Source organism: Scophthalmus maximus, chromosome 8, assembly GCF_022379125.1.
Source record: "Scophthalmus maximus strain ysfricsl-2021 chromosome 8, ASM2237912v1, whole genome shotgun sequence".
Lineage (NCBI taxonomy): Eukaryota > Metazoa > Chordata > Actinopteri > Pleuronectiformes > Scophthalmidae > Scophthalmus > Scophthalmus maximus.
The window spans coordinates 2,838,397-2,851,834 of NC_061522.1; the positions used below are offsets into that span (position 1 = coordinate 2,838,397).

At 44.3% G+C, this 13,438-nt stretch overlaps 1 protein-coding gene across 4 annotated transcripts in view; it reads right to left on the bottom strand.

The window, feature by feature from the left end:
* The window catches only part of LOC118312704 (voltage-dependent T-type calcium channel subunit alpha-1I-like), a 176,677-nt gene that overhangs the window by 126,598 nt on the left and 36,641 nt on the right, over nt 1–13,438 (bottom strand). For all 4 annotated transcript variants that reach the window (XM_047333995.1, XM_035637532.2, XM_047333994.1 and 1 more), the window contains one exon: nt 542–953. In XM_047333995.1, coding sequence (XP_047189951.1) covers nt 542–953 — 412 coding nt within the window. The remainder of the gene's footprint in view (nt 1–541; nt 954–13,438) is intronic.

Genomic DNA, 13,438 nt, shown 5'->3' on the forward strand with positions numbered 1-13,438 from the left:
CCATGTTCTTTGAATGTGTATCCTATAAGGAGAGAGGTGAACCTTGAAAACGTCCAACTCCTACCTGCTGCGTCTGTTTGATGAGATCAGATCTGAGATGGAAAAACAGACACAAAAATGTATCTGGCCCTTTATGTCGTCCATACTCGTGGAATTATATACTGCTTCCCATGCACCACACGCACACAGAGCAAACGCTTCAACAAAGAAGGAACGTTCAACTTAGCTCTTTTCTTAGAGATAATCATTGACGTGAATTGAAATTTAAAAAAGGGAAGAAACGCAGCTAAATGAAAATATTCATGCTGCTGTGAACTTGTCAGGTGAGGTGAAAGGCCATACCGTGTTGATTCACACCTTAATCCATCACCGACTAATGGGAAATGAAACTTCTGGAAGAGGTAACGTTTCCTTTTGAAACCTGCAGATGGAACAATGTTGAAACGAAGAGGATTTTTCAGAGGTTCAAAGATGAACACTACTGGAGATAATCCCTTAAAATTTACACCCATCACCATTCACGGTTTTTCGAAAAGGATATGGACTGGAGACCATGCGGATGCACCAGCTGCGGGGGAAGGTCGTTTGCTTGAGGCAGAAGAAGACCACAGGTACCAGCTCAGGGTAGGGCACCACCAACACACTGGTGTCACTGCTGCCATCTTCTTCATCACACTCCACCACCTCCTCCTCCTCAATCCTTCCTTCTTGTTCCTCTCGAATAATCCCTTCCTCCTCTACTTCCTCCTCTTTCTCTTCCTTTTCCTCGGGACGCGGGCGACGGCGGTGCGGGGAGGGTCTGCGGGGGGAGGAGGAAGTGACAGCATCATCGCCGTCGCCCCTGGATACGGCTGTCGCCGCCCTGGAGATCGCTGCCGCCGACGGTGTCGCCGCTGTTGATGTTGCAACGCTGGGGCCCTCCTCCTCCTCGCTCGTCATGGCAACCCAACGGTCTGGAGATTAGAGAAAGACAGGGGAGTTTGAAATTAACTAGCACTTCATTGATACGGTAAGCAACACCCTGAAAGCACATTTACCCAACTGTGGGAAAGTCAAAACACACAAATAAGGCATAGGAAAGATCACAACGTTGAGTCTGGTGAACATTTTCTGATCCACTACCTCCCCACAGTGAGGTTAGCTGTTGTCCAGCTTTATGGTGTGTTCACAACGGACGCAACGCAAACTATTCGCGTCAGTAGATTTCCTGGAAAGTCAATGCAAAGACATGACTAGACGCAAATTTCACGTCATTGAATGACGAATGGCGCCCTTTTTTTTTTCATTCAACAGTTCATGTTTACCTGCGTGCGTCTTTGTTCAGATGAGGTTTGTCGGACAAAGTGGAAGGAACTGATGACGGATGACGAAAATAAGCACAAACGTTTGCTTGCGATCAAACTCCCGGAAATTTGGAAGGCATAGGAGAGATCACAACATTGAGTGTTAAGAACATTTCCTGATCTGCTACACCGCCACAGTGAAGTAAGGTTGAACTTGGGATTTCGTGAACACAGCATAAGACACAGTGATGTCCAGCTTTACAGTTGCAGGTAGGCACACTTTCTCTTCTTTCTTTTTTTTTGCATTTGGATGCAGCCAGGCTAGCCGCCCCGCCTCCTTGCCTCCAGTCCTCAATGCTACACTAACCTCACAGGCTGCCGGCTTCATATTTAACAGTCAGATACGAGGGTGCCGTTGGTCTTGATCTCCCTAGATTACAGAGCTATTGAGCATGCTATATGATCACTGGCACAAAAAAAAACGAGAGCCAGCGACAGAAAACGAGCACGAAGGAGAGGTTGTAAAATAAAGGGGCAGGACGCCGAGGGGTCGGGAAAAGAGAGGGCGACGGAAGGAAAGTTCATTCATTGGTTCAGTCAGAGGCTCAAGTGTTGAGAGGAATCAATACTGCGTGTTCTGGAGGGAAGGAGTCCTGATGTGACTGAGTGGCACCTGCCCATGGATTTCCAATGACAGACGCACGATTCTCGGTGAAAGCTACTGAAAAGTCCACTTCACTCATGCCCGTGGTCATTAAAGCCGACTGTGTTCGTTTAAGCTATGGGTTGGTATTCTTACGATCTACAGAAGACAGTCAATGAGACACAGTCAGGCAAAGAGAAGCGAAGGGGATTTCAGTATGAACGTCACTGTGTAGTTTTGAATGCAACCATGATGGAAATGACATGTTCACGTGCTTCATCAACTCCAGCAAACCGTACAGTAACACCTTAACGGCAGAGAGAAAAGGAAAGTCGGCTAATTAGAGCAGAGCTCCAAGAGAAATTCCATATTCTAACAATGAAAAGCAATGAGTTTGGAAGCCCTTGATGCAACATATCTCAGCATCTGACAGAGTAATCATCAAGTCTTTGGTGCGATATCATAAAAATTTATCGGCGCCTGCGCGGCGGGATTGAGGCTGTCGCGGCGGCAGCAGAGTAATAGGATCTCTGCGAGGAAAGTAAAAAACAGTATTTAAACAGTTGTAGATTTATTGAACCATATGTTGTTTATTTTTGTTTACAGCACAACAACCGGATAAATCATGACTGTGTTGGTGCCACGTATTTGCATTTAAGTTTTGTTAATGTTGCTGAAAGGATTTGTCTGTGAAATGTGGAATATAGCGTCTTTAACGTGACATTACGAGGCAGATGCAGCACGCGGGGTGGACGGCTACTTGAGCCAATCACCCATTTCTGGATTCTTAAGTTCTACATTGGACAAATAATGGAAATATAAAAAACCACAGGATACAAGATATGAGAGCACTTCATGAAAAAAAGAGAAAAGGCATTTGGAGGTTGGAGTCAATACACAAGAGAAACTACCAAAAATCTGAGATGGCACCTTCGTTTCTTTGTATTCACTGACTGCAACGGAACCTCACGTGGGAGCCCCAGGCCCGTGAGCGAATGGGGAGATCGTAAAGCCTCCAGGCCTGAGACGTACATTTTAGATTTTAAGACAGGATCTCAATCCAGACAAGTGTTTTAGCTCCACATCAAAAGCGATGTGTCAATACTAGCACGCCTGAAAACCCATATCACATGAGACCATTCTCGTACAGTGAGCCGTTACCCCAACTACTGACCAATCAGAACACTGGATAACCAGAGTCATCATTCTACAGGATCCTGACTGAGACAACGAGTTTAGAGTAACGTGACAAATAATAAAGCGCAGCAGATATTACTTTTCAAGTGTCCACTTGAAAAATACTTTCTCACAAACAGAGGGAGAGTGCATTACGCTACATAAACACATAAGCTAATTAGTATTATAGCTTCATTTGAATTCAACAAAGGTTATTTGAAATTTTGTTAATAACACCTCCACCTCTTCTGCATGAACGCGTTCGTAGCCAGGTAGACAAACCCAGGGGTTAAATGAGACAGTTGACGTCCAGCTCCATAGCTCAGGTCATCAGGACAGTCGAGTTCAGTTAAAGGGGCAGTAAGCGATTCTAAAGCAATACACGTTGTGTAAAGATTAGTGAATATCTCCTCACCGTCTGTTAGCTGCCGCTTTTATTAGTGCGCCGCAAAAAGAAATCTGGGTTTTCGGGTTCAGCCCAGGCTCTGTAAATCGAAAACCAAAAAAATGGTGCGGTCCGCACCAAACAACACCGCGAGCGCAGTTTCTAAACACCAGCCGTCGACACCTTTAAGAGACGTGCTAGCTGGTGGCGCTGCGACTCCCCGGTTCGCGGCCTGGCCAGAGAAGTAGAATGACAACAACAACAAAGAGAGAGAGACGAGCGTTCTCCAAAATCACTTCCTGCCCCTTTTAAGCCAGACAACGCACTGTAAACATATCCCAGGTATGTTCGTAGCAGAGGCCCCCGGGCATTATATGTATTATTATTCTTTTCTGAAACGTTGTTGCTTAACAACCACAATGGAGCACTATATAGCAGCGGAGCAGAGGACGACTATCCGTAGGGTGTGTAGTGTTCTGCTGCCAAGCCACTGGACTTCTCATTGCTTCTCCTTGACATCCACCCACAGACGGGCGGAGAGCCGATTAAAAGCAGTCAGAGGAAAGTTCAAGTGGATCTTTCATCCAGGCAATAATCAAGTATTAAAGTACTCAGAGGAAGGGGAAGGAGGGAAAAAATGAAGGACACAAAGTTCGAGGGGGATTTCGGTTTTACAGACACACTTGGGTGCCTTTTTTTGGGGGGCAAAGGAAAACTCTTTAAAAATGCAGTGCCATATGGCAGCTCATTAGGGCCAGTGGGACGGCGATAGCTGCTGTTTACTGTCTGCGGAACACAATGCTTTAGCATCACTGCAGCTGTTGTGAATTGTCCCTTCTTCTTTCTTTTTTCTTTTTACAGTGAAAGCAAATAAAGGGTGCTTTGTATATCGTGAATGTGTCCAGAAGTTTTCAAACTTCTGTGCCTTTCATTTGGAACTTTTTACAATTTCACACACCACAATTTACGTTCCAGATTGCTCTGTGCATTCTTAGTCTCTGGGCCACTGACAGACAAACAAGCAGCCACAAGTCAGCCACTCACAGCCCCCCGTTCATCCTCTGGCTCCCTGAACACAGTGTTCCAGCCTTTTCTCCAGCTGCTGTCTGGTGCATACTCAGGAAAATGTTACACATACAGGCACAGAGGAGCGATCATTGTTGTGATGAATGAAATCATGATGGAAATGACACGTCGCGATCGTCCGATGATGACTCGTCACGTTTCAGCAGGATAATTCGTCTTTACTTTGAAGTCACCTGAAGCAGCAGTCATTATTCAAGTTTATTTAGACTGAGAATGTTGGAGTGGTTGATTCATCCAGGCAATAATTTAGTATTAAAGAACTCAAGGGCAAAGTTCAAGTGGGATTCACTGGATACCGCAGCTGCTGAGATGCAGGACGTGACTAAATTGCCGTCGCTAGGAACAGAAAATAACTATTTTTGAGCTTCCCATATAAAATAATAATGTTAATGAATAAGTTCTGCGATTATAAAACCAGAGGTGAGGTTTAGACCAAATTTATGATGGGCCATGGCTCCCATTAATCTGCCAGAGATAATATGAGCACAGGCTCTAATATAATGGTAATGATTTTTAGTCTTGGAAACACAACAACAATTCTTTTTAAACAAAGTGACGTTAAACGTTATGTTTTTTTTAATGGGACGATGTTTTTCTTTCGTCGTTCATAATCACTTCACCTTGGTGTAACTTTGAGTTTATTCAAAAACAAATGTCTACAGATTCACAAAAGTCAAAGGCTATTTGATTATTGCATTAAACAGAGGGAGAGAACAATAACCCGTCACCATTACTGTCAGACGCAGTGACCTGGAAACAACAGCAATTCATTCTGGAGAACATCGTAGTCCACACGCAAGGATGACGGCGCCGCCGCCTCCGCCTTGTTAAATCTGAACTGATGATTTGTCATGCTGAATCACACCATTGAATAATAGCCATAATATTTACTGGGACAACAGACAGTGAATGTCAAACATTCATTAATCATCTATTTATTTTCAAAAGAAAAGCAGCTAGGTATATTGCACCTTGTGGCAAAGGTGGGACGAAATATATACGTACATTTTATTAAATTGAATCATTGAATCTTGAATTTTCGGTCATCATGCAGCTGTTAGGTGACAGTGACGACGTTTAAAATCATAATCACGAAACAAGGACAGGGACAATCTATGAGTCTACTTTAATCCTTTTATCAGTTTTATGGTATTTGGGTAGTAACCACGACAACACCTCTTGTAATACTCATTTGAGTATATGTGTGTCTACGCCAGGCTACTGTTTTTTCTACATCCACTCCAGAATTTACCAAATTTCATGGAAATCTGTTCACAGGTTTTTGACTATTCCTGCTGACAGACGGCAGAGGCAACTATCTGAATACTTCCTGCACCGCTGGTGTCACCATGAACTGATGTGACGCAGCCAATGTGCCGCCGTGCTCGGACGGACAATAAAGCTAATTCCCGTGCCTTGGGTGTTTGGTGGGGTACTCAAGCAAAGAGGCTATAAAACATCCCAGCCCTCTCCTCGAACCGTTGTTGTTAAATCTGAGTGGCGTGTTCGCGAGATTCACGGCGCCCGTCAAGACACGGATTGACCTTTTACTGGTCACATGTCAGCGGCCTCGCTCGTATATCAGCGGCCGCGGACGAAGCCGAGGGTCGCGATGAACGCCGCGACTGGTAACCTGCCACCAAAGAAGAAGGAAGGAGGGAGAGAGTCTGTACAGTGAATTATTAATCAAAGAATAAAAAGAGAGATTGAGTTTTCCTTCCGATATTTTTGATTTATTGTAGTTTGAGCGCCAATCAGACTAATGCAGAAGGGCTACAGTATGTAATATATACCACACACACACGCTCACGCTCACGCTCACAGCTTACTGGCAACGCTCAGAAGGATTTAGCTAATTTGCTTAGTCTGTTTATATTTCATAAACATATCCAATATTTCACGACAATAAATCTACACGAGGTTCAAAGCAGGACTGCTGACTTCCCTGTAAGAAATGTGTTAGTGTGCAAGAGCGTGTGTTTGTGTATAATGTTATGGAGGGAGGGAGGGAAGGGGGGGTCTTTCTGTGTGTCTTTACATTTCTTATTCACATACACTGGCGTAGTCCGTGGCCTGCAAAACGATTTTTACAGTGCTGCAAATGGAACAATCTCCAAAAGGTGCTGCACTGCAAGTGGTTCCTGTGACTTTTCATCAGATGCTCCGTCGGCATGTTAATGTTGTCGGGCACTAAAATTGTCACTAGCTCGTAATTGGAATATACGACTGTATCAACAGATCTTCCCAACCGAGACAGTGTGAGCGAACAAGCGACTTTCTATTAGTGGAACTCATTTATGTAAGTGCATTTTAATCTAGCAACCAAATCACAAACTCATTTTTAATTCAGTTTGAAAAAAGACGATCAAATGCTTCATCCAGTGCTGCTGGAAACGGAACTTCTGCTGGTTGGTTGCGACCAGTCTCACATTCACTCACAGTAGCACCGCAGCCAATCTCCATCTAAGACAATCCAACAGTGACGCTCACCACTGAACAAGTCACACGACCACTGTGACTCAATGGGCTTTGAGGAGATGAGACATTACAGTACACGGCAAAGAGCTGATGGGGAAAAAAGACTAAAGCCCATTTTTCCACTCACCGACAAATCCACTGCTGAAGCTAAAGATGGGAGCGTCTGTGATGGAGGTAGAGACAGTCGTCCACTCACCACAGAGGGCTCAAACCGCCGACCTCGGTATGAGCCACGTTTCTACCAGTCAGCATGCCAAAGTGTCTTTGGGCAAGAAGACACTTAACCCCTGGATTGCTCCTGACGGCTTGTTCGGCAGTGTATGAATGTGACAGAAAATGTACAGTAGATGGCAGCGCTGTATGAATGTGTGTGAATGGATGAATGTGACTGTAAATACAGTCCATTTTACACGTATGAGTTGCTTTAACGTTTGATGGCGTGTGGTGTGTCTGACGCTCGGTGCTTCCGCTGGTCGCCAGTCACATTCTGCATTGATTTTAAAATTCTACTTTGCTGTTCTCTTATGTTCCGATGTGCCGGAACACTCATGTAGATCGAGGGATGGAGTTCTGCTGTTTTTTCTCCTGTAGATAAGTAATAGTGACTAAGAGTGACCGGGCTTTCTTGCTTTGTTCAGAGAACAATATATAAAATGAAGGTTTTATTATCAGTACAATTCAAAAAATTGCAAAGGAATGGTCATGGATCACCGGTTGGAAGGTAACGGCCAGCGGTCGAAGTCTGGTGTCGTCCCAGCAGCGAGTTCCAGACAGTGCTGGAGACTTAGACACAGACAGGCCTATTCACACCCATTAGAACTGTACCTCATGGCCTCACACGAATCGTCACCATGAACCAAACATGGAGGCTCTCAATTGCCCAGTTTAGCTCACCGTTGCTCCCACTATCCCCAGTTGACATTTCCTTCACCAGCCATTTGCTCATCGACTTTCCCACAGAGAAACAAACACTGACAGACGAGCGCGCCCCCCCCCCTTCGCACATGTTCACACCAAACATGCACACCGGCTCAGTTCAGGAATAGATTTTTTTGAACCTCTGGAGAAGGAGCCGAGTGAGCGAGGAGCACCGACTGTTTCGTGGGGGTTCGATTCCAGTCGATGGAGAGCATTCCTATGAGCATTATATAAAGAAACAGAATACAAAAGTACTACTTGGAGTTTGTCTGCCAAATGTCCACTTGAAAAATGCCACATGACATTGTCTGAACTTGATTTGTTTTGGTCCAAGTCGATTTGCTCTCCCTGCAGAGTGAATATGTGGTGGTTTGTTATGTTGCCGACAGTGAATTTATCATTCTATCATTGTATCTGAAACCATTGAATAACTAAACCCGCGTGAAGGTTGTAGGACTATACAAACAGTGTTGCCCGGCGTAGTCAAACACATTTGTCGGGCCCTCGGGAAATCGTTACTTATTCACAAAATGTACACGTCCCAATTTAAATTTTTAAAGAGCTACGCTTTATTCTTTCGATCTTAACTGGAAAACGCAGGGAAAGAAGTTTCTCATTAAGCTGTGGACGAACCCATGTTAAAGTTCCACACCTGATTTACCCTGTAAAGTTTGACACAAAGTGTTAACAAGATGCTGGTTGAAGTTATGATGATGCTACAGGGCGGACCGATATCTGCTTGAACTTGAAAGGAGGAGGAGGAGTGTGGCAAAGGATGGGAAAGTGGTTAGCACTGTCGCCTCATAGGAAGAAGGTTCTGGGCATCCAGGAGCATGTACTGCTCGTGCCTGCTTGGTAGCCCGGCTTCCGCCCACAGTCCAAAGACATGAGGGTTTATTGAGCAGTTTTCACTCATGAAAATGTCCAGTGAAATTGGGTCTGGATATTTTCTGCCCTTTCACATATGCTGAACGCAACAGGAGATTGTCCGAGCCGGATACGTTCACAACAAAGGGTACATTTCCAGAAGAATCTGTGGAGTCTGGATAGTGCATGCATGAGGCAGGACATAGCAATGATTCTGGAGATTTTGCTGCTATACTCTCACATGAGCTAACTTGGACATTTTTCCAAGGGGATAACTGAAAGAACTGAAGACGGACATTACCGTTCTCACATTCAGCTTTGTGATAATGTTTAGGAAATCATTATCACAACATTATCCCTTCCATCTCGTTTTTAATGCAGATGACGTAACTGTGCTTCCTGAGCAGCTCTCCTCTGACATCAAATTATTGAAATGAATATTTCTCCCTCCCACTTCCCACACAGTGGCAGTAAATAACATCAGCCTCACAAATTAATTCCCCTTCAGCCCTTGTTGGTCTTCTTTATTGTCTCGACCAGGTTTATGGGATAACCCTCCAATCAATTAAAGGCTAATTCTGTTAGCTGTCTTGTATATGGAGCACAGGGGTATTTCCTCGGCTTATGAAAATACCAAGCTCGCTTTACCAAAGTGTGTTCTCTAATGCAACATACACATCGTGGCACTGCGAAGGAGACGATAACGTGGGAGAAACGGCAAATATTAGAGATTAAACGAGTGGAAGTGCAAATACAAAAGCCAAACAAATGTTACCTCCGAACGTTTGTTCTCTCGTAAATCTCATTTTGTAGCTGTGCAACATTTCAAACGCATTATTCAGATGAAGGTTTTACATAAATGGTGATACACTCGTGATGGTAAGTCAAAAAGGGGCTGAGACATCGGTGTGGTAATTTCTACAAAATACACTCTAAATGGACGGATACAGATACAGGTAGAAGAAAATAAGCCATGAAGCCCAGGAAGCCCCAAGGGTCCCATATAGGTACAATCAGTACACTACATGTCAACAGTTATTGTCAATACGTGGTAATATGTGGGTTGAACTGTTTGGACATTTTCAGCAAAGTGTTGTATATAAATTATGGCTAGCCATGCAACTTTTTGTGGCTCTGTCTTCTAGAGGGCTTAGTGTCAAAATGGAGTTGGGAGACTTTTACTGTAAAACTCAAATGGTGCATGTTCTTGAATAAAATTGTGTTTAATAGAAGCACGTCAGACACATAACTCTCGGAACACTGCGGGGCAGGATGTGTTATACTCACGTTATTGTTTTAACAAAGCCGCCATGCTGCACTATGCACTGTACTCTATTGGAGATACAGAGATGGATTTGTGAATGCTAGGGGATGTTAACGCAGATAGAGTGCAGTACAGTACACATTTGTGCAGATAAACTGCTTTAAACACATACAAACGTTTGCTGTAGTTCCTTGAAGCCCGCCACCTTGTTGTCAGCAGAGGCAGCTGTTGTTAAGGACGGTCTGAAAGGTTCGTGCAAATAAAGGCTGGACGACCCTGCCATGTTTTGGCAGGGTGCTTTCTAAATAAACTAAATATATTTTAATTTGGAAGCTTCTACCATTGCCAGGACAATCACCCTTTTTTCAACTTCTCTAATAAAATCTATCCAGACTCTTAGAATGATTTGTCCAGTTGCAAGGTTGGTCGCCCTTTGTCCTAAATTTACTCAGACAAAGACAGAGCGTTTCTATGGAGACAGCCATTCTCTCCGTTTGATGACGACATTATTCTGAGAGAGCTAAATACACCCACAGACACGGTAGAAGGCAGGTTTTTTTGGGACGCCATGCACTGACCACTTGTTGATATTTGTAACAAACCAGAAATCTCCTCAAGATTGAACTCCTTGTAATAAATACTTCACCTTAAGTCATCCATGGTCTCTGTCTTCCAGATTCGACTGCATCAATTGTTCCATTACATAAGCCATGTCTACTTCCAAGGAAAAAAAAGTGCCTAAATGTCTGATATGGCTTTGCATTACTTCAATAGCACACAAACAATTTCTGAGGACGGTGGGTTGGGGTTGGAGAGCACTGCAGGGGCCCAACAGGAAAAGATTGGTTAATCATTGACTGGTTAATCTTATCATAAACGACCAGACTGATTCTCACATGTTCACAAAGATTTTCCCCCTCCCACACAAATCGCATGTAGCTTATTGAGGACTGCGAACAGACTCATCCACACCTACAGAGTTGGCATACCTGCGCCCAGGCTATATACAAATACAGTAAAGACATGTAAGCACACCCGTCCTCAGCGCTACTGTCAAGTGTTGTGCTTTGAGCGAGTTGCTGAAGCCCTAATTGGTAGAATCGACGCCCCTGAATAGCACAAGCCCAGAGGCCGTGACACGTGTCTCTCATCCGAGCAGGGAAATGTTGCCGAGGTAGAGACCGAGCAGAGGCTGTTTACACAGAAATGATTTGCTCTCCGCCGAAGCCGCCGCAGCCAAACAACTACTTAGTCCGCGGCTGTGTCTCTTCTGTTTGAATGTGTGGAGGGATGGTGAGGTGATCGCAGTTCATGGACGGCAGCCAGCTGGCTCCATTCTGGAATCCAAAATAGAGATGTGGAGTAGTTTGTTTGCAGAAGAGATATGATCCCCCAACAGATTTATTCACCTGTAGCCATCAGTTCTACAACTAAGAGTATCTGTGGGTGCATTAAGTTGTTATAGGTACATGTTATAATTAAACAATTACTACATTTAATTACTAAATTGGATTATGACTTACTAATATATGCAATCTATTTCTAAAGTTGTAAATTTCAGCAGTTCTCATGAAAACTCGTGGGGGAACTATTAAATTCCCTGTAGCTTCTTTGGAATTCCCCAGTGCTAAAACCACATTGGACATTTGTTGCATCTTGCAAAGCTGCTCCTTCTTTCATGTCATGTCGTCTTGTTTTTTTAACAGGACTGTGTATCATCTTCCATTTCCCCGGAACGATGTTTTCCTTCCCCCTCGTAGCCTCTGTCTTTCCTCTACAGTTGACTACATAAGGGTAGTCACAACTGTTTCGGGTCAAGCGTTGGCCACTGTCAGACATCCAACTGAGCAGGCAATGCATCATGTCCTTCTTTCATCTATATATCCATTGTTTATACTGCTTATCCTTTGAGGGTTGTGATCGGGGGGCTGGAGCCAATCTGAGATTGAAATTGACAAAACCCTTAATGGCCTCTGACGGCTCTTCCGACATTATGAATGTGACAGAAAAGGTGCGGTAAATAGCAGCGCTGTATGACTTGTACTGTAAAAGCTCTTTGAATGGTCCCTAGGATCAGAAAAGCTCCACATAAATACAGTCCATTTACCAGTTGCCCCCCAAAAAATCCCAATTCCATGTTGAAAATCAGACCACTACCCTAACCTCGTTGAAAAAAAATAGCACTTTAACAAGCCACGTTTCTTCAATCAAGTCAATCATCTTGAACATGTGAAGAAGTTGGAATATGTTTGAAGAACCATTCCCAGAGATCAGACGTTTCACAAGCTGAAACTCTTTCCCTTGTACAGTCATGGGGACCGTCACTGCTCATGTCAACCGCACAACGCCGCTTCTGTTTATTCCAAAACAAATGTCTGTCGCCGCTGGAGACATTAAAACACATTCCTCCCTGTGTCGCATACACAGAATCAGACTCTGGATGCTAAATCTGGCAAAAGTTACAGCGCGCAGGAGGAAAGTACAGAATTGAGGACAAATACACGAGGACTTGTGTGTGTCAATGTACTCAAGCAACTCTGTTGCTGCTTCATGACGGCGATTCAAGTGGCTACCAACCCGGACGTCACCCACTGGTTCGTGAACTGCCGCTTTGAAGGTTCGAGGACTCATTCCGCGACGGCTAAAGTGTTTAAAAAGGCTAAATGGAAGGGAAGTAGTGAGGTGAATAAAGAGAGAGGTGAAGATAAAGGGAGGAAAGGAAAATACGGGGAGGATGGTCGAGAACACAAAAAATAAAAAATGTGAAGGCCATAGAAAAAGATGTCCCGTCAAATCGGGTTGAAGCAACATGGTAAAAACAGGAGGGAGCTGACATCAACAGCGATATGCTCCGAGTGTAGCAGAGGGCAAACAGTTGGATTTCCACCATAACAGAGAACTGCGGTGCGCGAGGTGACTGGTTCACAGCCTGATGAATTATTCATCCGCTCGTTCAACTTTTCGGCCGCACTGTTGTAGCCCGTCTGTGCGCTCTCTCGGCGGGGACATGTACCAGGATGTGTGTGTGTGGTGAGTGTGTTTCCACTTTTATTTTTTGACGAAAAGCTGAATCACCCAGGTGCTACTACTGACCAGAGCAGTTCCCAGTGGAATATGCTAAGTGTTCAGTGCCTTGCTCAGGGGCAAAGTCCTCTGTTTATAACCTTGGGTAATGTGTGTGTGTTTGTTCTCTCCAGTGCCTTATGCAGACCGACAATTTTCACTGATTCAGTCGTCTAATAATGTCTCAGCACCGACGGGTCAAAGAAACGCTCATCGGGAATCAGTCCATGAAAGATGGAGGGGGAATTAAAGTGGAACAAGGGGAGAGGGAAAGA